At 36.5% G+C, this 25,934-nt stretch overlaps 1 protein-coding gene across 11 annotated transcripts; it reads right to left on the bottom strand.

The window, feature by feature from the left end:
* Positions 1-897: 897 nt before the first annotated feature.
* On the bottom strand, positions 898-25,039 carry LOC129796993 (uncharacterized). Of its 11 annotated transcripts, none has more exons than XM_055839203.1 (8): positions 24,989-25,039; positions 23,975-24,102; positions 10,539-10,712; positions 10,049-10,156; positions 7,038-7,322; positions 5,459-6,466; positions 3,032-3,161; positions 898-2,958 (listed from the first exon to the last, which is right to left on the bottom strand). In XM_055839203.1, the coding sequence occupies exons 3-8, from the start codon at positions 10,689-10,691 to the stop codon at positions 2,597-2,599; spliced, it is 2,046 nt and encodes a 681-aa protein (XP_055695178.1). In that variant the 5' UTR covers positions 10,692-10,712; positions 23,975-24,102; positions 24,989-25,039; the 3' UTR covers positions 898-2,596. The 11 variants fall into 11 exon arrangements, with proteins under 11 accessions (XP_055695178.1, XP_055695173.1, XP_055695177.1 ...); XM_055839198.1 differs by having other exon boundaries at positions 23,975-24,200; positions 24,885-25,037; XM_055839202.1 differs by having other exon boundaries at positions 24,848-25,037.
* Positions 25,040-25,934: the final 895 nt, after the last annotated feature.

Consider the following 25,934-nt stretch of genomic DNA (forward strand, 5'->3'; position numbering starts at 1 on the left):
AATATGTATTGATAGAAAAATGATGAAAAAATATTTATCCACTTGACAATAATATAAAAATTAAAAAAAAAAAACGAAAAATGGAATGCGTGTGGTGAACACAATAAAGACGGTAACAAAGTAAAAAGAAAAAATATTAATGTGACTGTTTAGTTCAATAATATTGAATTAAAACGACCACATGATTGATGTCACTTAATTTTAATCGATTAGTAGCACACATGCTAATTCTACTCTGTTTCAGAGGAGCATAGTCAAATGCTTTAATTGATATTTTAATAATTTTCATAATATTCTATCATTGACGAATAAATTCGTATATATATGTATAAGCTCCTCGTCCAAAAGGAAGATCAATCCGAAGAATGTTACAATGAGTGAGTTTGAATGGAACCGTTTTAATTGAATCTCGGAGTGACATATTGATGTATAGTTAATTAAAGCTGTCATTAAGAAAATAATCAACAACCAAAATCTCATTGTGTAATACATTTTCTTTTCTCCAATAAAAAATGATATTATTAACAAAATGAGAAAACGAAAGAAAAAATTATATATACTAAACGAAATGTTTGAGATTTGCAGGAAAGAATACCAACTAAAAAAAAAGCTCCGAGGAAGGATTTGTAATGGAAGTGAGGCAAAAAGTAAGAAAAAATCTACATGCAAAACGAATTCAATTAAAATTAGGTTAATGATGATTAGTGAAACAATGGCTGTAAAATTTAATTATTACAGAAATAAAATAAAAACGTTACTGAGACAAAGAAAGTATAATTTGTTTTACTTTTTTTTTTAATGAAAACTCCTCATATATTTCAAACGATCTTGTTTAAACATTGATGAAACATTAGGGCAAAAGTTTCACACATTTGCGAACAAAAAAATTAAACAATATTTTTTTTTGTAATATATGTATGCTTTTATTATTCCTCATTCAGCTAGGTACAATATAATGTTTCTGTTAACAACTCTTGGCATTTTTTCTTATTTGTTTTTCTTTTTTTTTCACACAAAATCCACTTCGAATATTTTTATAATACAGTAATTTACATTTTATCCACAATTAGTAGGTATGATTTCTAAACTTTTCTTATTCACATTATTATATAATTGAGAATCTTTATAGCAATATTTTTTTGATATGTAGTATAAAATAATACTTTTGAAATTTTTGATTTACTATTTTATACAATTTTAATAAAATTCTTCTCATGAAATTCCCTTGCAGCAATTTATCGTTATGGATTGAGCATGGGCAAAAGTGAAATTCTTATTCAAATTTTGAAAATCTCTAAATGAATTTCTCCGATAATCATTTTTTTTTTATTCGTTATAAAAATATTTGTTAACTATGAACTTTTGATAGAATTAGCGTTCATTTTTGCAGCCATAACATTTTGCATTCATCTTCTTTTATAGTATCCATTTATTACATATCATTTAACAATCAAGAATTCCCTATACCTTGACAACAACATGGGGAAATTTTTCATTATATCACATCTAATATTATTCATGGGAGGGCCTGTGAGAGAACCTTGAATTTGAAATATCAGTAAATTTTATGCGCGAAATTCCACTGGGAAAAATTCACAAAATTTCAGTGAAGTCACAAGGTGAAGAACTAATATAGTTAATTTATATATTACATAGTTTATAAGGTAGGTATTAAAATATAGAGTTAATTTAAGATCTTTACAGTAGCTCTGGTACAGATTTTAATAATTTATTGCTAATATTCTTGCCATGTCATGGTGTGGTAGAAATAACTCATAAATACATTGGAAAATGAGCTAAAATAACTATGATGAGAGAGAAAAGTTAATGAAAGGGATAGTTTTGAATTTTAAATTCACTGAAATCGGATGAATTTATTTATGTAATTTTTAATTTTTAATTGGGGTTACATTCCATATATTACACAATATCTATATAGCTAGGCATGTTGTAAATTAAACTTTTTTTTTAAATTTTTCCTTAGTTATTTTTATGTTTTATGGATACTTTTTTTCAAGGGGTGTTCAAGTGGTTTTTATTTATTAATAAAATTATATATTTTTTCTGGGAATATTTTTCGCAAATTAATTTGTTTGATTTTTTTCTTTTGATTTTTAACATAAACTCTTTAAAAGAAAATTTTTATAAATCTTTGTAAAATGGTTAAAAAATATATTTTTGAATTCAGAATTTCTTAAATCAACAGAAGATATAAAAAAGAATTTTAATTCTCTTTTCATTGAGTAAACTTTGATGCTTAGCTCTATCAAAATATCACTATAGGTATACTCACTATATTTCTTTTTTTTTCTAGTTAAAAACTGAAAAAATATTAACTAAATTTGATTATAAGAATTGTATTGGAACATCCCGTGTGGGAGGAAACATTTTCTTGTGAGCAATTTCAAATCACACCGGGAATTTCTTAATTAGCACATTTCTATCTCATATTGAAGGAATTATAGTAGTAGTACAGAGCAAGAGAAGGTGAGATACAGAGACGGGCGAATGTGGATCTATCGCGTAGTTTGCGCACTTTCCCAGGAGGCAATTGTAGGAGGGAGGGCGCCGATGAACTCCTAGCTGAGGGCTAGCGTCATGATTGAGGTGCTTGAGACTTTCGCTGTGCCTCAAGGCGCATCTCCAGCATCGCATACGGTGGCACACAGACCACCAAGAGAACAGAGAGGATGAGTATCTTGGGATTCTCACAGAGGAACCCATGGGCGGCAAAAGTGATACCCAAACCGAGAAATCGAAGTGCTTGGAGTGGTGAAGAAACTTCAGCCATGTGATTTGTGTGGGTGAGGGATATCAGAGCGAATATTAGGGTTTCCCAGACGGCATTGCAAACCCCCCAGGCAGCTGTGATGACGTAGAATAGGGCACTGTCGTCACTGGATGGTTTCCACTGCGACAGCACCAGCAACAGGCAGGCATGGAAGAAGAATCCCGCAACTGAAATTGGAGAAATTAAATTTGATTTACCACCAAAAATCTCGATGGTCACAGTGAATTTTCCAATTCTCACCAATGACAACAATTCGCTTTGTATGGCGTAGCAACATGCTAAGGGTGCAGGAAGCAATTGATTGCATTATTCCCATTCCTACCAGAGCTCCTGCCACCATGTGCGGTCCCAAGGAACACGATACGAATGCCTGAGGATTAAACATACAACATTACATAGAATTTATTCCTCTCTCACTCACATACAGTCTGAAAGTTTCTTCAGCAGACGGACAAAATTGAGCATTAAAATCAAATCAATTCTCATACTTTTCACTTTCATTCGAGTCCTTCCTTTTGACTCGTCCCCCTCAACGCAATTTTATTTTATATAGGTACATTATATAGTATATCTTTCGTCTTTCCTCACTTTTGGGTCGGTCTCAAGGACACAAAGGAGGTATTTAGCTAGTACAAAAAGCATCCCTCAATGACCTATAGTCCTTTGAAAAAATTCTTTAAGGACAAGAGATGGATTGGGTACATTAATCTTCCTTAATGTTTTGTGATCAGTTCACGATGAAAATATAAATTTTCGAGGGTTTTTGCAAAAAAATAAATAAACGATGCACACACAAAATAGGTAATTTAAGGAAAATGAAAGAAAAAAAAGATTTTTCCCACGAATGAGGGATATTTGCTAGAAATGCTATTTACCCTCCAGAAATGTAGCTCACCTTTCAGTCTTTTATTTGCAAGAAAGTCACATAGAGGGGTTTTTGTCTCTACATTGTACATTAAACATCCAAAGTGTTTATTTTCCCACCCCTTTGTTACGTATTTATCGTCCTTATTCAACCGAGAAACAACATTTTAACCAAAATTGCTGTTTAGGCGTGAAAATTTTCTGTGTTTATCTTCCTCATTTGTGATCGCATAAATGACACACTAATATTATTAGGGGCGTATTGAAAAAACAGCAGAGAGATTGAAATTTAAATAAATTGTTCACGGAGCCACAGACAAAGCATAAAAGAGGAGCCGTATGAGAAAGGGGGGAGAGGGTGTAACGTTTGTATGTGGTATGTACACATTTTCAAGATATTTCAGACGATTTTCCCATTTTCTTCTCCGTATTTTACATATTTGAAAATATTTTGTGATTTAAAAAAAATCATTTTTTTGTAAATTAGATAAAATGAATAAGTTTATAAAAAGCTTTCAAAATAATAATTTATTTTCTTAATTTCATTCTAGAGACCGATCTGATGATGTAAAGGACATTAAATGGAATAAGGTAAGAATATTTTTTTATTTCATTAATTAAAGAAAACTTATCTTTTTTTTTATTAAATTGCTTATTTATCGTAAAAGAAAGTTAAATAAGTAACAACAGAATGGGTATTTGAAACATCTTGCCACCCTTAACATAACTTTCCATGTAGGCGAGATAAACAACCCCCACTATATTTGGGTATATGCGGCGCCCTTTCTCCCAAAACAATCTTCCCAAGCGTACACGCTGACAGTTTACTTTTACACGAAATCTTGACATTGATTAAAACTTTTTTTGCACACACCCCAAGAAAGCTCATTGTCGCGCACTTCCACTCCTGTGTCTTGAATAGCAATGCCAAAGAATTACCATCAACATCCTCGTCGGGGTTCCAGACACTTTCCACCCTGTCTGTCTCAATCAAGGGGCTGATACCAAAATAAATTGATGACACTACCAGAATATAAGGGAATTAATTCCCAACAATTATTCTGGCTGTTATAGAGAAGGAAAAGTCGTAAAGTAAACGTTCTGACAAAAAAAAATCAATTATTTTATTCCTTCCATTGTGGGGGGAATCTAATCTGTACTTTCTTACCAAATGATTTATTTCTTATTGAATTTATTTCTTCAGAATGCATTTAGGTAGAATAAAATGCAATCCACAATATGGAGCTTATTGCATTAAAAATCAATAGTTTCCGGGAAAGGGAAATGTTGTGCAATTTCATTTTGTGGGGAAAACTCTACGATGGAAATGGATATTCCATTATTAAAAATGAAAATGTGTATGGATTGTCCCATAGAGGCAAAAAAAAATCTAATAGCAGCCGGAAAATAAAATTACTGCGCCTTTTTGGGTAGGTATACATTCGTCAATTATGCAAATAGTGTACAAATGATCCCCATGGAATAACCATCCTCATTATACTCGGAATATCCTGTAAAAATTTCATGAGACTCTTTGAAGGAAGTGGAAGTAGCTTTTCCGGATGTTTCTATTGTGCCTCAATTTAAAATGCTTCCCTTCAAAAATGCTATATAGAAAAGATTATGGTATTTACATAATTTCCTTCAGCAATTTGTGTGTAGCATCGTCTCTTTTCTCAATGGTAATCCCTTTCAATCTACTGCCAATGTCCAAAGTGGAAAGGAAAATTGCCCATTCCATTGGAGGTGAAAGACGAAGAAAAAAAGTTTCATCTACTTCTTGGAGATACAATCTTGGCTTACCTTCATATAATCCGAGAGGATGTAGCCCTGTTCGGTACCAATAAAATAGGCCATTGGGCCGGCAAAAATGAGGGTGTCGGACATGCCACGGATAGGTTCAGGGCGCAAATTGCTGTCGATACGCCCCGACATTGAGCTGAGTGCCAAGGCAACGAGGGATATGCCCAGGAAGACACCGATGATAGTTTTTGTACCGATGTGCAATTCAAATGAGTCACCGAGGATTTCCGTTGCATTACCAAATTGTGTCGGTTTCAACCACACCGGGCACAAATCTGCTCCACAAATTCTCTCACCGTGCTCATTTGTATAGAAGAAATTGTCAAGGAAGCCATCTGAGGGTATTTCTGCAACTTTTGGCATGTCGCTGCTATTCCCAGCTGGTGTTACTTGATAAGAGTCATTTGGGTCTGGGGTACTTGTGAAATTTATAACTCGAATTCCTATTAATTCCATGTTGCTGCTGTGTCGTGATTGTGCAAAAGAGTTTGTGATGTTTGCACCCCTGCTGAGGCATCCTGTTGCATTTTTCGAGACGCACGAGAGGATAGTTGATGCCAGGAGTGCTCCAAAAATAATACCGAGATCTTGAGCAGCATGATACCATCTTGCTAGTCTTCGAACATTCTCTTCTCGGCTGCATACATTCCGATGATCCGAATCATAAGCATCGCCGGAGTAACATTCATGCTGTCCACAGCTGAGCTTTCCCGCCATTGACACCACCAGACTTTGTTTTCCTACCCAGGCAGGGCCCAAGGTGATTCCGAGGACCACATATCCTGGTAGTAGGATATAGATGGATGGAAAGAAGTGCGTGACTAGGTAGATGCACAGCCCAGAATAGCTTATAAGGATCACAATATAATATCCTAGTCTGCGAATGAGGCGCGTGGCCAGCAAGCACATGCCGGCTGTTATGAAAAAGCTCAAACTAAGCAGAATGGACCCAATGTCTGGTCCAAAATAGATCCATGAATTCTGCTCAAACCACGCTGAGCTGGATCCCTGTTTTTGGAAAAGGGAGAAAATGAAGGGAAATACAACTCAATTAAATCCACATAAATTGTAGGCATTTAAAAGTGGATTAGAAGGCAGTTATAAATGGACCAATCTTGCTTTGAGCACAGAGTTGATTTCATTGTAGATTAATTATAAGGTTTTCTTTCTAATTAACAAAATAATTTCGTGTTATAAAAAAATTATACGTTAAATTAAAATGGAAAGAGTACACGTAATAGTTCTGGAAAAAATGCTCTGCACAATGCTATGTATAAAATATGTATGAGTAGACGTATAAAGAATATAAGTTGCTCATGCACTAGACAGATGATTTTAAATTTATTTCCCTGGGGCAAAACTTCCCACTAAAGGTAGGGAAATCTGTGGAAAATTATGATAGAATGCATAAACTAAGAATGATGATTCGTCCCACAGATACCATTACCCAAGTTAAAATTTATCTAGACAAGAAACATTTTACCAAATGTGCAGAGCAAAAGTTTTTGGTTCAATTTAGGATTACTTAAAAATTTATTATAGAGCTTTTGGGGGTGCGGATTAGAGTGATGACACTCACCTGTAATCCGATAAGAGGCACTAAGGCAGCTGTAGTTAATCCATGAGCGATAACTAGTAATATAAAATTCTTTATTACTTTGGCACGAACGTGAACTGGGATCTTATGGCGACACCCACGATTCACGGTCAGGAGGCGTCGCACTGAATTGGCTCCGATTGAGCTGTTGATGGATTCCCGGCGGGGTCGAGGGTTCACGAGGCCCCCGAGGCCACCGAGAGGTGGTTGATTTTGTGGCCCAACTCGATGACTCCGGGACGAGATGGGTGAATAGGCAGTCATGTGCTGAATTGGGGATGATGCACAAAATGAAAATTTATTCATATCACCCGCACTCATGTGTGTGAGACATTTGCCTTCACCACACATCATGTTTGGTGGGGAGAAGGGAGGGCGGGTATTTCGTTTTCGTCTATCACACATTCGTATCACAACTCCATCTCATCCTTCGATGGGAAGGACGCTTTCCTTTCAAATATATATAATATTGCAGTCATTCACCCCAATGTTTGTGGTCCTAGGGACCAAGACAATGGTAAAGAAAGTGTGTTGTTTTGCCAATTGCCAGAAGGCTATCCTCACGTTCGAGGTTTTAGGGACTGAAATCTCGTGAATAATGCCTGAATTTCATACCATACACACAACAAAAACCGACTGAACAAAAAAGGAAGAAGAAAAAAAAACGTAAGAGATAAACAAATAAATCGCAAGAAGATTTCTCTAGAGAAAACAGTCAAATATATCCCCAAATATTCTTCACTATTTGCCAGACACGAGAAATGATGGGGGGACAGCAAAAACTAATCCCGTGCAGAATTCTCTTTCAATCACCAAAATGGCAAATAGAAATGAAGGGATCACATATAATAAAGTTGAAAATGCCTTTTCCATGAACCATTTATATCACATTCTCGTCTCCTTTTTCTCATTCTTATCAGACGTATAAATGGAAATGGATAACCGAAACTGATATATGAAAGGCAAAAAGTTTATTCAAAAGCTTCCAAAGCTTTTGTAATATGTGGGTATCAGCATTCATTCATATATATCCTTATCTAAGGATTCATTTGGTTTTTGAAGTTTATAAAGATTCATTTATTAAAATAAGTAATTAGTTTTTAAAACCTGCAAAAACTCACATTTTTCTTTTAATCTTTACGAAATATTCATTACAAGAATTTTTTCGCTTATTTCATCTTGCTTATTTTCTCTCCAAAACTATACAACCATTCGACCTTATGATGATGTGCTCAAGAAGGAACTGGAGGACGTATCGCACATTCAAATTTTACTGCGTGGAAAATTTTTTCCTTATTCCCATTTATCTCCAGATAGGATAGCTTTTAGGAAGGCGAAAGCTCTTCTCTCTTGTAATGGCGTATAGGGGTGAGAAAATGAATTGCTAGCATTGTGTCTTGTGTGGTTGAATAAGATGGTGACGAAATGGGGGGAAATTAAATAAAACGATTATTATCATTGATTTGTTTTCTTTCACTCATCTCTTTTTTTTGGTTCCCACAATCTTGGACACTTCATACACATTTTTGTCTCAGACTAATGCAAGAGAAATGTGACGAAAGACAGTGTCCCGTGTTGCTTGTCTGTGCGTAACTAAGGAATTATTGGTCACGTTTCCAAGGGAATTACATACGCAAAAGGAGTATCCCTTACCCCCACCCCCCCCCATTCCATTTTGACCCTAAGGCAAAGTGATTTTGTTTTATATCTACTCCCCTATCTATTCCTGGGTTTTGGACGTACAAGTTAAACGAGACGAAAGTGATCCAAGAGTGATGCCAAAGCCTCTTGTAAAGTCTTTCGGCGGTGAACAAACAATTTTCTTTGGAGCTAGAGTAAATAACGTTCCAACATAAGATACAAGTTTATGTGATGTGGGATTAAGTGAAGCCTTGAGACTGATGATTTCTATGTGAGGACACCAATTTGCTTATTGTATACATACAATAACATTTTCTAAGAAAGTTAGGCACAGAGATGAAGAAAAAGGCGACAAGTTGGGCGGTACTTTGAGGGAAAATTCCTCAGTCTTTCAAAAGGCATATAATGGGCTAGTTTAATCTGTATCCTCAAATATAACCCTGAGACACCAATTATTTCAGCTTCTTTATCCTTCATATAGGGGAAAGAGAGTAAGACACGTGCACCATATCTTAGAAATAGTCTCAAAGCTTTTGCACGAAGCTTATAAGCTAATGTATAGTTCTACAGATATATACACGCGCATTTCATATATAGAAAATACCAAAAGCAAGTTTGAAAGTTATGTAAGATTTTCTCATATGATTTGAGAAGGGATACAGACAGAAAAACTTCGTTTGATCTATAGGGCTTCTAAGTAATTAATGTTTAAATGGTTTATATTAATAACGAAATTTTAAATTCCATGGATTTTTTTTAAAGTTTCAAGGCATGACTGAAACTTTTAAATTAATGCAAGCTTTTTGGTTTAGAAAAGTTTGAATTTAATTGCAATTGGTAGAATAACGAATAAAACAGAATTAATTAAAATCATTTAAACCAAATGCAGCTTAATGAGATTGCTGACCATCTCCTCATCAGAAGAGTACAAAAAAAATCAAAATTTTCCTCATTCCAGTTGAAATGAGAAAAACGAAAAAAGTTCATAATTACAGCGTGAGAAGTCACAAGATTCTTTCATAACATTGTTGAGAAAGTTTAGAAAGTTTTGTGAATAACTCTGGGTTAGAATAATGAGTGGTGAGAATTTTGTGTGAGATTTTGAATGAGAAAAATCCGCTTATTCTTGTATTTCTAAAGTGAAGTCATGTCCATGGACTTTTGGTTTATGTATAGCAAAGGAAGGTTGCAGATGACATTGCATTTTCCTCAAGTGTTAGCAAGAGGAGGGTTTTCTTCTCTATAAGAATTTATGCTGTGTACACCCCATGAGTTAGGGGGACTAAGAAAATTTATCCGGGGTATAGTGCCAAGGTTAAAACACTATAAACAAAGAGCAATGTAAGACTCACCTCAATCATGGGATCATCCCAAATGTGATAAGTTGCACCTGAGCTTCGTGTTCGCAAGACTCGTCTACTGGTTAATGAATGTCTATGGGACTGCTTCGGAAGCTGTGCCTGCAATAAGACGATGATTTAATCAAGGTAAAAAAGGATTAAATATATAGCACGGAGAAAGAAATATTTGCAAAAGCTTATGAAATATGTAGCATTGTATGGGAAAAGTCATATTTCTTCAACACCCTGTACAATCCCATTTCTTCTCACTTCAGCATATATCGTGGCGCTACAGTGAATTGCAAAACACCTAGCGCCTCTGCATAGTTGAAATTTATGAATGTTCTATGCAAATATATATCTGTAAATCTCTGACCATTTGAGCTTTTTCAATTATTTTCTTTAATAAATATACTATAGTATAAATCATCAATATTAAATAAATAAAAAAAACTTTTTAAATTTTCAACGAAAATTTTCTTTCTTTAAAAAAATTAATTACCTGTTGAGTGAAAATAGGAAGACGATCTTTGTCTCTATCTCTAGAAAAATCTCTTTCTCTTGCTAATTCTCTGGCCATCTCTCGTTCCTTTTCACGTGCCTTTTTCTCCTCCTTTTCGCGGTAGAGATCATTCAAATTCGGCAAACTACCCATTCTGGACTTTCCTCAAATTTTCTGTAAAAGTAGAAAAGAAATTAATTTTTTCAACGTGAAACTTTTTGCTTTTTATGATTTCCTCCATATTATATAGGTAAGTGTATATTATTTGCTCAAGACGTCTGGAAAATGGTAGGAAGACTTTTAAAAATTGTGTGGGTGGAACTGACGTCACCAGGGAGTTTACGAATTGTGTATTTACATACAGGATATAGGTAATAGAAATCACAGCTTGTGATTTTCTGGGAAAGATAGAAGAAAATATTAATGAATGTTGTGGGTTTTATTCAGTATTTTTTATGTATTAAAAAAAAATCTTGAAAATAATCTCATTATTTAAAAGGAAGAGTAGGAGTAAAAAAAATATTCCATGACATAATAGATCCCTATTGGAACGTCATCAACTTCAGCAGGAATTATTTATCATTTAGTGAATTTACTGTGTGTATATGGAAAAGCAGCGACTGCAACACAAATCAGCGGCAAGAGCTACATAATTTTCCCTCCTTCATTGTTAGTTAGTGACAACATCACTTTCAGGCATATCCTTCCCATCGGGTGGTCTCGCAGGAGTAGGAGGCAATATATACCGAGGGGATCAAATGAACACTGGATTTCATAACATCATTAAATTGCCCCTCATTATCGAGGTACATAACTATCTGATATAATGAATATAATAGAGTTTGTGAGTCATTAAGAAAATATTGTTAATACCTCCACAATCCTTCACAAACTTATTTATAAGGGCAAAGCAAAACAAGAGAGTAAATTAATTTAAATATATGTATACATATAGTAGAGAATGGCTCACAATCCACGCTGCATCCTGGAATGTTGAAGTTTTAAATCTAAAGAAAATATTGAAGTTTCAACATACAATTTCAACATTCTCAAGTTTTTGATTTGAATTTTGCTTATCCAACATACAATATAACATTTTCTATGCTCATTAAAATTTCAAATCATAAGGATAGTTATGCTTCTATTCGAAAATGTGAAATAGGAATGCGTTAAAATTTGGACTTTTAGTAGAAAAGTTAAAGAGTTAGAGTGTCAAAATGTCCGCTAATTAAATTTTTTGTTGTGCAAAATGAATCATTTTAAATTCAGCACTCAAAGTGACTTCCTCGTTTCAACACGCGCAACAAAAATTCATAATTCTACTCCAATTCAGTTGCAGTGCATTGTGAGTATGTAATGAAATGGGACAAGGTTTTCCGGGGTGTCCCGAACAACAGGAAACAAGGTATGTAGGTAGTTACGGAAAAAACCTTGTCAACTCTTAATGAATCGAAAATAATTTAAAGTGAAAATTCTCGATAAACTGCATGAATTTGCAGTATATTTCAATTTTGCGATAACAATTCATGTCTATCATACATCAATTGCTCATACTGCAAATTCCACTTCCCCATATAGTAACTCTATTTATTTGCCTCAATCTCTCAATGCATTTCGACGTGCCCGAAGATTATGAACCATATTCCTATCTTTTAACACAGGAGTATGGTTCATAATCTTCGGGAGCGTCGATTTGTTTTACGTGCCAATAATTGCTGCGTGTGTATTTTGACAATGCTCTCAATGGCATAACAGGTATGTTAGAAAAAACATATCACCCACTACATCTTTCCTATTGCACATTTTTAGATAATTGCTGTCTGACCGGAATTGTTGTCTGCGCCCTTAAAAATAAAAGGTGCACTTTCAATTAACTTCCTATACACAACATGCATATTTTAAAATCTTTCAAATCCCTGTAGTAGGGTAGTGAACTATATTGAATTAAAAAATATTTTTTTTTATATATTTTATTATGACGAATTAACAAAATTATTGCAGAACAAAAAAAAGTCTAAAACATTTAACAAATTAACTATGGTACGTTGTGATCGAAAAATGTAACCTCCCTAAAAGTGACTAAAGTTCAAATTCCTATTATTAGAAGTATAATTCAAAAAAATTAATAAAAAACAAACGTAATTGATATTTTAAAATTAAACCTAAAAAACTTTAGATTCCAAAAAAAAATATCTACCACCTTTTAAATAATTTCTGGGAGAAGCAATTGCATAGAATATGAAATGTTCTTCTATTTTTAATATAAGGAACATTCTGTCACGTATATGAATAAAATAAAGATTATTGTTTTATGACATATCTGTCTAATAAGAAATGAAAAGGAAATCACTGGGAAATGAATGAAAGTCTCTTAGAAACATGAAATATGGGGTGGTATTCTAGGATAGAGACACCTTTCAAGATCAAGATAAAAATCAAAATAAAGACCAAGACTGTCGGTATTCTACTTTACGACGAATTATCCAGGAAAGTAAAATCAAAATTTGCGTTATCCTACTTGTCAGTTTCTTGGTTTCAGCTTCGCGCCAAGAAAACTTTAGCGATGTCTCTTTCTAACGCATTAATTTTTTCTATTGCGCTTTCTCGTTCGCTCTCGGATGACAATTGAACGAAATTTAAACACTTCATGGGAATTTCTTCCCTATTGCCATTACATCCAGGAGCCCTGATTGTATAATCTCGGCTATTATTCCCAGGCATTATTGCTCCGGGAATGGAATGAATATTGTCGGAGAGGTGCTTTCTGCCTCCAGATTATGATAATTTGGCGGTAACTGGGGGGGGGTATGCTACTGCAAAATTTTGAATTTTTCTTAGGAATCGTGGTCACTTCTTCTTGCTATTGATGGAGTGACCTCCGGATTAAGGATCTCATCCCAAGATTGTCATATCCTGGACAATCCTGGGATTCTGGGGCAATTTTTTAATTTTTTTCCAGGATTAGTGGTCACTTCTCATTGGTAATGATAAAGTGATCTCCGGATTGGGCATCTCATCCCCGGATTGTCACATCCTGGACAATCCTGGGATGCTGGTGCAAAAATGTTTGTTTTTCGCCGGAATTGTGGTCACTTCTCATTGGTAATGATAAAGTGACCTCCGGACTAGGGATATCATCCCAGAACTATCAAGCCCTGGACAATTAGGGAATGCTGGTGCAAAATTGTGGTTTTTTCGCCAGAGTAGTGGTCACTCCAACATTACTAATAGGAAGTGACCATAAATCCGTCGAGAAACCCACAATTTTGCACCAGCATCCCCTAATTGTCCAGGACTTGATAATCCTGGGATGAGAGCCTCAATCTGGAGGTCACTCCATCATTACCAATCAGGAGTGACCACAATTCCGTCGAAAAACCCAGAATTTTGCACCAGCATCCCAGGATTGTCCAGGATGTGACAATCCTGGGATGAGATCCCCAATCTGGTGGTCACTTTATCATTACAAAGGAGAAGTGACCATAATTCCGGCAAAAAACAAACATTTTTGCACCAGCATCCCAGGATTGTCCAGGATGTGACAATCCGGGGATGAGATCCCCAATCCGGAGGTTACTCCACCATTACAAAGGAGAAGTGTCCACAATTCCAATGAACAACAAAAAAATTTGCACCAACATCCCGTATTTGTCCAAGATTTGACAATCCTAGTACATCCCGGAGGTCACTCTATCATTAGCAAGATGGAGTGAACACAATTCCGGCAAAAACCCGTCATTTTGCATCTGCATCCCATATTTGTACAAGAGTTTTCATATCTCCCATACTGAATTTACATTGCCTTTACCTCATTTAAAAACCAATTTTTCAAAGGACCCCAAAACCGTCTTGGAATTTCACATAAATCCAAGACATTTTACGTTATAATAAGACCGTAAATCTCTATCGTAGAATACAGAATCTTGGAATATTTTTATCCAAGTCTCTTTTGACAACTCATTTTGTAAATCTTTATTTTGATTTTGATTCGTATCTCAGAATACTAAAAGTCTTGGAAGTTGTATGAAGAAACAAGATTTTTAGGTTATGGTTCGACCGTAAATCTCTATCTTAGAATATCAAATCTTGAAATATTTTGAATTTCCAAGATTATCCTGAAAATTTCTTGGAATTTTAAAGTAGAATACCAAATCTTGGTTTTTTTCTTTATTTTGATCTTTATATTTATCTTAGAATACCGCCAATGTTTTCCTTTTATTCACATGACTTTTATTCTTTCATTTTATTTATAACCCAAAAATAGAAAATTTCACATTTACCCATTCCCTGCACCTTTACATTGTGTGTGTTAAATATCGGACAGGCGATGAGTTTTCCGGAAGGAATGAGAAGAGAAAAGCAGAAAATCTAATTTTTTTCCACTCCATCCATTATATACGTTTTCTATGAGCAAAATAATCAGGTTGATGCGTATATATAGATCAAGAGCTGGACAAAAAAAAGTTGAGATGAATAAAGAAAAACATCCGACGTGACCACAATTTTACAATCAATCTCCTCACGACACGGAATAGAGCTATTCATGTGTGAATATCATTGAGGTTTTTTTTACCCTCCTTTTTTACACCCTAATACTTCCTCTCTCAGCATATCCGAATCGAATAACTTCGACACATTGCTTTATATCACCTAACAGTGTAATATTTGCAAATAATCTTGAAGCACTAAAAGTGAAGAATCGCGATTTGGGGCTTAGAAAAATGAGGACTCTCGCCCCGCCTCATCTCCCTCGCACCGACCCCAATCACGAACTACTCAATTGATTCCACGGAGAATCGTACGACGTTTTATACCAACCAAGATGGTCAAACTCCATCAGAGGAAAGGTACACCTACCGGTGCTCTACGGGAGAAGAGAGAGTCCTCTTACGCATAAACAGCACTAGGCTGAGAGGGGAGGTGTTGGGGATTTGTAACACCTCTGGGTAACAAAACTACACTCGGCCTTTCCTGTGTTTCGACGTCCTCGGCGAAGGTTTAGAAGAAATATCATTAGAAGGAGGACGTCAGCCTAGCTGTAATTTCCGCAAATAATCTCCTACTCTCTTCTCCTAGCAATTTACCTAATTTTCATTAAATAACCGCAATTCAAATATTTATCCGCAATTGATCTTTTACTCAATGCCGTACTGCATTTCTTTGACCGACCGCATGATTTAATTCCGTTTTAACCCCTTTAATATAAAATTCCAAATTTTAAATACTGCAATTGACCGTTTACGCGCCTATATTATTCCGCAAATTAATACCGCACTAACTCTAAATGGCCGTTTCCGCATATTTTCAATATTTTCCGCCTAACTGACAGGGACTTCGGAGAATTGCGTGCACGCTTACCAACCATGGAAGCCCATTACCATGGTATCCCAAGGCCCTTTGCCTTTCTTTTCCTCGATCTGCTGAATCTGCTCATTCTGCTTTTGAAGTTCTGGTAGATTCGTTGAGCTAGCTTCCGCAACCCTGCTATAACCTGCCTAACCAGGACTTCTCTGAAGGCTCGATCATCATTCTGCAGCTGCTGGCCCCTTTGGTCTTTCTCGATCACTTTGCCCTTTCGGGACCGATGGGGGTTGGGAATATCACTCCATATACTAACAGGATGTGGGAGGAAGTTTGGACCAGGGCATCGTTAAACGCAGCTGCCAGGTGGTCCCACCGGCATATAGTAGCAATTATTCCGCCCCTTGATGTTCTAGATGACTGCATAACTCGCCTCTTTTATCAGTGGGCTTCCCGAGCCCTACAGTATGTCCAGAGATCACGAGAGTTATGTGTGCGGGTGTCAAAGCCACAACGCACACAATTCTCTAACTCTGCACTATACTGCCTGCTGGATGATTGTATATTCTGTAACGAAACTCTACAACATTTCATATTCCTGCAATTGGAGTTCGTTCACCGCCCAAAATGCCTCTTTATCCAATCACCCCTTCCTAACAACTCATTCCTACTAACACTTCGTAATCAAGTGCTTTACACTCTATACCATTCAGTGAACATCCTTTTCTGCTACCTGTCTACACATCTGGACACCTTCAGGTGAACCCTTCATATACACCCCTTTCTGGGTGTCTTGAGAATTGATGCTTTATACAACAATATCAACCCACGGTGATCTATCCTGCCCGTCGTGTTAATTACTCCAATTGTTCATTCCTGCTGCACGACTGCCATACTGTGTTTCCTTCGGAATGTTCTTCTGTGTGTGATGTGATGCTCCTTCAGTCTGCAAACTATTCTTTGGTCCCTCATCCACCGTATGCTACTGCATCATGTAACATTCTCTGCCCAACTGTCTCTGCACTTCCTTCACTATAGTCCATTGCCATTGGAGCTTCTGTTCCTTGAGTCTGTGTGTTGCAAAGGCTTTCGGCTTTTCCTTCCATTGTTTTATTCCGTATCTAGTTTCACATCCATGTGAATCTTTAGTTTTCTCTTCTTTAACACTGCTCTCTGATTGTCTAATGTCTGCATCCATGGGTGGCTCGTGATTATTGCTCACACCCACATCAATGCTCCTGATTTCCATCACATTGCGGAATCCAACAACCATTTCCGTTTGATTCATTTCCATACATCTTCCATTGTTGCCAGTTTATCTCAATTCCTCCAGCTGTGTCCTTATTTGATGCTGCCCGTGGTTGTATCAGCAATCCTAACACTTGGGTGCTCGTTGGTGGTGTTTCCCAATGATTTGAGTCCTTTTCTCAGCTGCTGATGAAGTTCCTCCTGTGGTTGACTGGATAATGTCCACTTTGAGGTGAAAGAATAGTCACACAGATGGAAGTTACTCCACTGTATTTTCTTCTTATACCTCTGTGGTCCTCGTTAATCAAGATAGCAGGTGATTTTCATCATCTACCATCCCATTAACTCTGTGATCCAGTTTATGCCCCTACAATGTTTCCCTCGTTGTCCTTGGATGCTGATGATTTCACTGCTGTCCATGTTCAACTGCTACAACACCACCAAATGACTGCAACATCTTTGTTTTCCATTTAATCCGCTATCTGCAACATTTCAGGAATTATGCATTTACGGTGAACTTCATTTCTTCCCACGATGTTCAACACTGCTGCTACACCTGTAAAAGATTTCTCCACTACTTTTCTTTATTTCATCCTGCTTTATTCTACAAATTCAAAATCTGGAACACCTGAAACAACAATCTCTTTGCTTCAAACCCCTCTATCAAACCACGACAGTGAACCTTAACACTCAACGCAATTGTGAACAACTCAATCACTGAAGTTATGAATCCTTCTCTTCAATGATCATTTCAGCTGCAGATTTTCTTCATCTGAGTATTCATTACTTTCCGCATTTCGCTGCCTCCTTCGTCTCACATTTACCTACAATGTTGGAGGGTGTTCTTTAGAGAATTAAATTCATATTTTGGCTGCTGTCCTTTTGAATCCATACAGTGTTTTCCTTGAAGTGGATTTATTTGTGCCTGATGCTGCAACATGTTTTCTCTGTATTTTGCTATGGCTAAGCTTTCCCTCTGTTACAACTGCTGTACATCACAACCATTGCTGTTCTACATCGCACACCTTATACTCAGAAGCATTTTCCTATGCGTTCTTGTGCATTTGTTCCCTTTATCCTTACCATTGAGCTATCTGAACTCTCCTCGTTGTTCATCTGGACAATTATTGACTGTCTTCACCACCAGAATTTGTTTTGCAACTTGTTGTGTTCTCTGGATCTGTATTTCCATGGCTATGACTACCGAACTTCACATCAACTCTATGGCTGGCCTGGCCATCAATGTGACTACTGCTGCTGGAAATCATTGCCTCCGCTGCTACTGAATATTGCTTCTCGATCATCCCAACTCCAATGAACTTCCCTGAAATTCTCCTTGCACACCACAATGATGCCCCGTATCCTCCAGATACCGAACTATCAAAATAATTGCCTCACTGAGCACTTCCCTTAAAGATCCAAACACCATTGGTAATGTTTGAGAAGACACAACCAACCCATTCAAAGGAGAGAACCAACCATAATAATGAATGAGAATTTTAACCAAAACTTCCACAAGACATTCCTCTGATTCAATTTCAATACCGACAGCCAAATACTTTAGAATGACTGCATCAACCACCTTTGATGCATGCAATCACTCTACTTATTATTTTGCTCATTTCTCATTAGAGCATATCAAGGAATGATGGCCCATTTGTCCTCTGATTTTATTTGGAAACATTTCACATAAAGGAAAAGGATGGTTTTAATATATTTTGGGCCAAATGGATTCATGGGGTAACATTACCAACTGTTTTACCCCATAATCTCCAAATATTTTCACCTAAAAACATTTCCAGTAAACCTTATGCAAATCATAAAGGGCGCTTCAAATAAATTTTGTTGTTTTCATTATATTTGGGGCAAAGATCTCATGGAACAACTTCAACAATTATTTCGCCCCAAAACCTCAAGATAATTTCCACTGCTCTGGATGGTGCACATTTAACTGCTTAAATATTTCCCCATAAGACAACAAATTGGAACGGACTCACCAGATCAGCCAATATTGTGCTTCACAGCATCACCTTACTTCCATGGTTTTCATCTTGAGCATCCTTCGCAGCTTCATCTCGCGCCTTCAGTTGACAGCCTTCCTGATGACCTGCTGGAGCTCCATTCTTCCACACAGTGTTGACGTCACTCTGCTGGGATACGGCTGCTTCTTGTTCACGGCTTCTTTCTGCAATTAAAACTTGAAACAAATGACCATCTTCTCTTTCCCCTCGCCGCAATGGGGTACATAATGTTAGTGGGTCTCTTTATTTGGGATGCGGCTTGAAAATACATCAATTTTCAATTTCTCATTCACACATGGGCGCCCATTCACACAAAAAAATCAAAAATTTTATGAAAAACTTATCAACGTTGGGATTTCCGAGAAATCCTTGTCCGCCGATGTCTCCTTTCCCCTATTCCTGCACTGCAATTTGGAGCTCGTTGAAAATGACGGCCTGCGTTGTCTCCGCTGCTGTTGCCCCATTTTTACGTTTGTTGCTCCTTCACGGCATCCACGGTGTCCGTTGGCCTCATGATGACATCCACAATGATGATGATGATACCGCCGCCTTTGACGATCCGGAACGCTCCTTTTGGCGTCAGCTGGGGCTCCTCCCTCCTTTTGGGGCCCCTCACATGTTCTGCAACCACTTTCACTGCCCTCCCAGTCCATTTTCAGGGCTTTTTCACACACTCACGGTACTTTTCCTTTGTCTTTTCCCTCACGGCGTCATTCCTTTCCGGAGGATGATATCATGCTCAATTTTCGCGACATTTTCCGGAATTTCACACTTTTCGCGGCTGCACAAGCTCAGCACGCACTCTCACTGCACTTGCGGCCCCATTCCCGGGCTTTTCACGCATTTCTTTGTCTTTTTTTTATGCGCAGCGTCCTTCTTTTCTAAAAGAAGACGCAATATCTAATTTTCATGGAAAATTCCACTAATTCTGACACTTCCGCAACTTGGGTGGCTGCCCCCACACATTTACTAAAGTTCACAACCATTGGCAGCCCCCAATTTCACTGTTTTCTCGCGAAATATGCGTTTTTTCAAGACGCCCCACGGCCGCCATGTTGGAAAACGTCACTTTTTTTTCGATCATTTTTTCACTCGCGAATTTCACAATTTTCACTCGATTTTCACGGGGTTTTCGACGCACTACCCCTTCTGTGGATCACCCCGGCACTTGTGATCCCACTTCTGAATGAAGAATCGCGATTTGGGGCTTAGAAAAATGAGGACTCTCGCCCCGCCTCATCTCCCTCGCACCGACCCCAATCACGAACTACTCAATTGATTCCACGGAGAATCGTACGACGTTTTATACCAACCAAGATGGTCAAACTCCATCAGAGGAAAGGTACACCTACCGGTGCTCTACGGGAGAAGAGAGAGTCCTCTTACGCATAAACAGCACTAGGCTGAGAGGGGAGGTGTTGGGGATTTGTAACACCTCTGGGTAACAAAACTACAAAAGTGATAAAATAAATTATTTCATAATGGTGTTCGATACTTCAATTTTACAGGAAAATAAACTTCATATTCAGAGAAGAATTTCTTCATTAAACTTTGCTGAATGTGTCTCAATTCAACATACAAAATCATAAATACAGTAACATACAATATATAACATTGACCTCACTTACTCAAAATGAATTTGGGAAAAAGGAGAGCAAGGAGGTTGTGAAACAAATGACTCATTTATTATCTTCATCAACATACATTCCAGCTAAAACCTCAGGAAATCTGATCCTTCCTCTATATTTCATACATTCACAACTTCATTTGTGAAATACAAAATGAGGATACATCCACAGAGGTTTTGGTAAAAGTTTTCCTTGGTCAATTCAATGCTGCTGCTCTTTCATTCCGCATTCATTTGGTGACAAACTGATAAAAGCTCTCGAAAATTGTAAAGGATTGTTGTCACAATAATAGAGATTTGTAATAAAATATATTTTACAATGTATCCATATCTAACTGACTACCAAACTGACTATACACATAGCAAAATGTTAAATCCCATCAACATAAAATCTGAGGGTGGTAAACCCACCCATACAGTGACCAATAATTCTGTTGTCTAATACTCAAAATGTAGATTTATTGCATTTTATTCAATTAATCTGACTTCTGCAGAATACGTGATATTCAACAATATAATACCAATAGGCAGTATTTTCAATCCAAAGTAAAGTGAATTTCACTCAAATTCCTTGCATTCCTTTCACATTCTTCGTATACACAAAAAATCATTTACACTTTGTATTTTGTAGAAGGATGTATAAAATGAGGAGAAGATTTCTTTTTTTGAAAGTTATGGAGGATTGAAGATAAATTTGTGTGAAGCTTTCAGTGTGGCATGTGTGTGCTTTTTAGAGCTTTCATGAGTACCTTCAAGCATATTGTACCTTTTGTGTGGTTTTACGCGTTTTCCCAATATAACATCTCTATATATACCTTTCCCACGTTTTGACGTTGACAATCTTGGGAGTCTCATTGCTCATATTTGGAGCACCTGGTCTCTCTATTTCAAAACCCACCACACAGGTAGTACGTGCCATTTTGCCGTAAACCTTCTCGAAGCGCTTTGTCTTGTTCTTTTACACTTTCCCCAGCCATAACTCTGGGAATGCTCATGGGGGAGATGTTGCTAGTAGTGCTATGTGTGGGGGGATGGCATATAATGGATGATGTGTGTCGCTCATCGGTTGTCAGACTCCCACCCCAAATCATCCCACATAATATGAAAAGGGGCTTGTGTACAAATACTCCTGTGAGCCTGAGGATGTTGGCGAGAAGAGAGACCAAAATATGACGTGACAAAACCCTCTTTCGGGATAATTATTGTTCGGCACTATTCAACGGGATTAATGTAACACAGTGTTCCTCCACAATATTGTATGTATTGTGTACATTTTGTATAGACTTTCCACAAATTCAGATTTAATTGACTTACACACCTTCAATTACTTTCATATGGGAGGTATACCTGGTTCTCAATTAAAGGTGCTTGATCTCTTACAAGATATCATATCTCACGTATCCAACTGTAGTAAAACTACACTTTATATTCCCATATAGCAGTTTTGTATACGTGATGCTTTTTTCTTAGAAGACCGTGATTTTTCCATTTCCTTGACTTTTAATAAATTCTATAGATAAACATCCAATTAGACACGCACAAATAATTTCTATGGAACTATTTTTCAATAAGTTTTCCTTTTTCCGAATTTCTTCCTTTTCTCTTATTTTTCTTCTTTTTTTTTCAATGTTATTGTTGATTTTTTTCTCTATACGGAAAACAATTGTTGTAACATGATATTGTTCCGTTCAACACCAATCGTGTCTAACATAACAAATGTGATATAATTTTAATTGGTGACACGAGAAGGATATGATTGATGAATATATCGGTAAGACGAATAGAAAGAAAAATGTGGGAAAAATATATCTTATACCTAATAATGATTATTAATTATTGACAATACAAGACTTAATTGAGTAATAATCGGGGTCACAAATTTCTTGTAACAATAAATCACATCAATTGTGAACTTGAAAGTATTACATCGAATGTTTATATTAAGATTGTCAGGCAGGAGCTTTCAATGCTCACGATCTCGATGGTGAGATCACATCCAATGCTATACGTGCCAGAGATAGTGGTCCAGCGTGCATGCTTTGGCATATAAAATTATTTTTGTAATTTATTGCCCTCCTTGTTTGACTCTCCAGAGTGCACATAAGAGTGAATGCATTTTATATGTATTGTAAAAAGCTCTGTAAAAGCTGTTCAAATTTTAAAAGTCTAAGAATGAGATATTACCAGACAACATGACTAAAAGTCTTACACGCGTTTAACTTTGGAACTCAAGAGAAAAGTGATAACAAAGTGGCAGAGAATTTTTTGCTCGCTTTATGGAAAAAGTTAGCATAATTAGTGAGGGACAGACTTTTCCTCGTGGGTGTTGGGAATATGGTTCTCCGTTTTTTTTTTGCACTGTGTTGTGGTGGCAGTATACACGACAAGGCTTTTCACATTTAATGTTCGCGATGTGGAAATAGTTAAAGTCATGCACATTAAAGAGATTTTCTCTGTTTTCCAAGCTGTGTGTGGCATTTGGTTCGTCAGTTACTGATGCTTCTCATTACCCCAAAAGAGACAAGGAAGACAACACTCGACAGATGGATCAACTTCTTTCTCTGACCCGTTTGTTTAGAATAAATACAAGGAACAATGGTTAATGTTAATGGGTGGCTTTTGTATCCATATTGAGCTCACACAGAGGGGTGGGTGTATGGAGGGTGTACAGCGATGATGATGATATATAGCGAAATCTCATGAGAAAGTGCTGAGTAATGTCTCGAAGGGGATGAGTGGTTTTTTTCATCATGTCTCCGTGTTAACAAAAAAATTATTTGTAGGAGTTTTTTTTTGAAGGATGGTGGGATTTATTGTTTAATGAAACATGTATTTTTTTAAAGGTGTATTCAAAAGCACCGTAAATTAAAAAAAAAAAATTTCGGTTGTTCTTGTACATTAAGAGAAACATTGGACATAGCTTTATGCTTATTAAAATATGGATAAGTAGATTAGAATGTCAATGGATGGAACAAAAAAGGGAAAAGTAAATAATAAATTCTCAAAGTTTAGCTTTTAAAATATTCCTTTTAATATTAATACCCTTGTGCATGTATTTCATATGGAACACGAAGCAATTTCCCTCCACTATTCGACGTCTGAAAAACCTAATAGGAGAGTTATGTGGGTACTTGAGTGAGTGTATATCGAGTATTGTGCATATACCATACATTTAGTAAAGTATTCATTAAACTGCATTAAAACTTCAGAATACGGATGAATGAAGTTTGAGAGCTCACCTGTTAGATGAAATGCTGCATGTAAGCTTTGTATTATTCCTACGGAGTTTTACCACTTAAGCACTGAAATTTGTGGTACTGCATAGCAACGGATCTTGTACATGGTACATTTTCATTGAGTAGTATCCCTTGAATTTTAAAGAAGAATTTGTGCTTCACCATCAACAGTGTCTTTAAACTTTACTTTCGCTCTTTACACGACTACCCAGCAACGTGGTTGGATTTGCTAGAAAATATTCCCCGCTTATGAGGGTGTGTTTGGTTTGTTGCAATCAAACTCACTAAAAGTCACAAATGGGTTGCTTTTTATGTTACACCACCCGAGAATTTCAACTTGGTGCACCTTTACTTGGTTGCTGAATGTGATGGAATCGTGTCATTCGAAAGGAGGCCAATAAATAGGGCGGTGAACACGGTGAACATGGGAAAAATACACAAAATCAATGAAATACTGCTCTAATATATATTGTCACTCAGCTATTATATATACGAAGTTGTTGAGCTTTCATTCTTTAACTTTGCCTCTTTGTCGTAAAGAAATCTCTTACATCGCCTCAAAGTTAAATTCACCAATCCTTCGATAAAATAATCCAGGCGTTTGTGGATGGGGGTTGTTTTTATTGTGTCGACAACTGCGAAAATGACTGTGTACAAGCTTTCGGAATATACTATTTGATTTGTGCTTTTCTCCGTGTACACCCCATTTTTTTTTGTTCTACAAGTTTTTCTCCTGATTTGTCTTCCAGAGCAGACCTAAGAGTCTGAATGGTGTATGTATGTGTATTTTAGGGCACCACAACCAGACGGATCAGACAGACAAAATGAACGCTTTTTTTGATTCTGCAGTTTCTTTCTCAATAAAATAAATCTCACTATCTCATAATTTTTCCTCTTCTTCCAACAACTTTACTTAACAACGTCCTGCACTATGTTGTGTGTTGCGTTATAATGGAGCAATCAAACTCCTTCACTCAATTTCACTTCCACCCTTTCCAAAGCACAAAAATTAAATACCAAAAGACGAACTCCTTGCTGGTGGAGAAAATGCAGCTCTCCAGGACGAACCGAGAGTGCCAACTGAGTGTGAAGAGAGTTTATATGTGAAAAAGCTCATCGTACCACTAGAGGTTGAGAGCTTTCTAAGGCGCAAGTCCCAAATAAGCTATGGTTACGGTATATTCTCTCTGTTCTTTAGCAAGGCAATAGCAAGAGATAAATAATTCGCAACAATATAAATTGGGATTGATATATCATATATATACGCACATATATCACTTTACTCTATTACACATACACTATTAATGTTTAGGTGGCAAGGAATGTGGATTGGAAATATGTCGGGCTTTCATATGAGTCTCATATGTAAAGCATGACTAGGTGGTTGGACGTGCATAGCAGGATGGGAGGAGGATAGGTCCAGGAGACATAATAATTCATTGTAAAATGCTGAAATTTCAAATTTTTGCTGAACTTCTTTTTAGAACATTATATAGTTCGTTAGATTAAAAATGAAATGTGTAGGGGAAATCCTGATTTAAAATCAGGTAACACGTTGAGATTTATGGAATTTAAGAGCTGTAAAAGAACGTAAAGCATGTACCTATGAAATAATAGAAAATTTTAAAAACTAACGACGAATGAATCTCATTTTCTTTGTTAGAATTTTTTTCAATGTCTTGATATAATTTTCTGAATGATTCACATAAAATCTACTAAAACTGTAAATAATTTGAAGCGAAAACACCCACATAGCTTTTACATTTCATTTTACTTTTAATTCAAGGAATCCTCAACGTCCAAGAAAAGAAATTGAGACTTTTGTAAAATGCTTTTACACCTATATTTTTGCACACTCCACAGTTCTTTGAAAGGAAAGTTAATAAGAAATTCTGGGTTCCATCTTGCATTTTTATGTGATTATGCGAGAGGCACAGTAAATTCCTAAACACAAAGTTGCCAG

This window comes from Lutzomyia longipalpis, chromosome 1, assembly GCF_024334085.1.
Source record: "Lutzomyia longipalpis isolate SR_M1_2022 chromosome 1, ASM2433408v1".
Classification (NCBI taxonomy): domain Eukaryota; kingdom Metazoa; phylum Arthropoda; class Insecta; order Diptera; family Psychodidae; genus Lutzomyia; species Lutzomyia longipalpis.

Coding starts and splice junctions, on each gene's coding strand:
- LOC129796993 (XM_055839203.1), bottom strand. CDS start 10,691: ATGGGTAGTTTGCCGAATTTGAATGATCTCTACCGCGAAAAGGAGGAG. Junction 6,467..7,037: donor TGCCTCTTATCGGATTACAG/GTGAGTGTCATC, acceptor TTCCAAAAACAG/GGATCCAGCTCAGCGTGGTT. Junction 2,959..3,031: donor AAAGCGAATTGTTGTCATTG/GTGAGAATTGGA, acceptor CTCCAATTTCAG/TTGCGGGATTCTTCTTCCAT.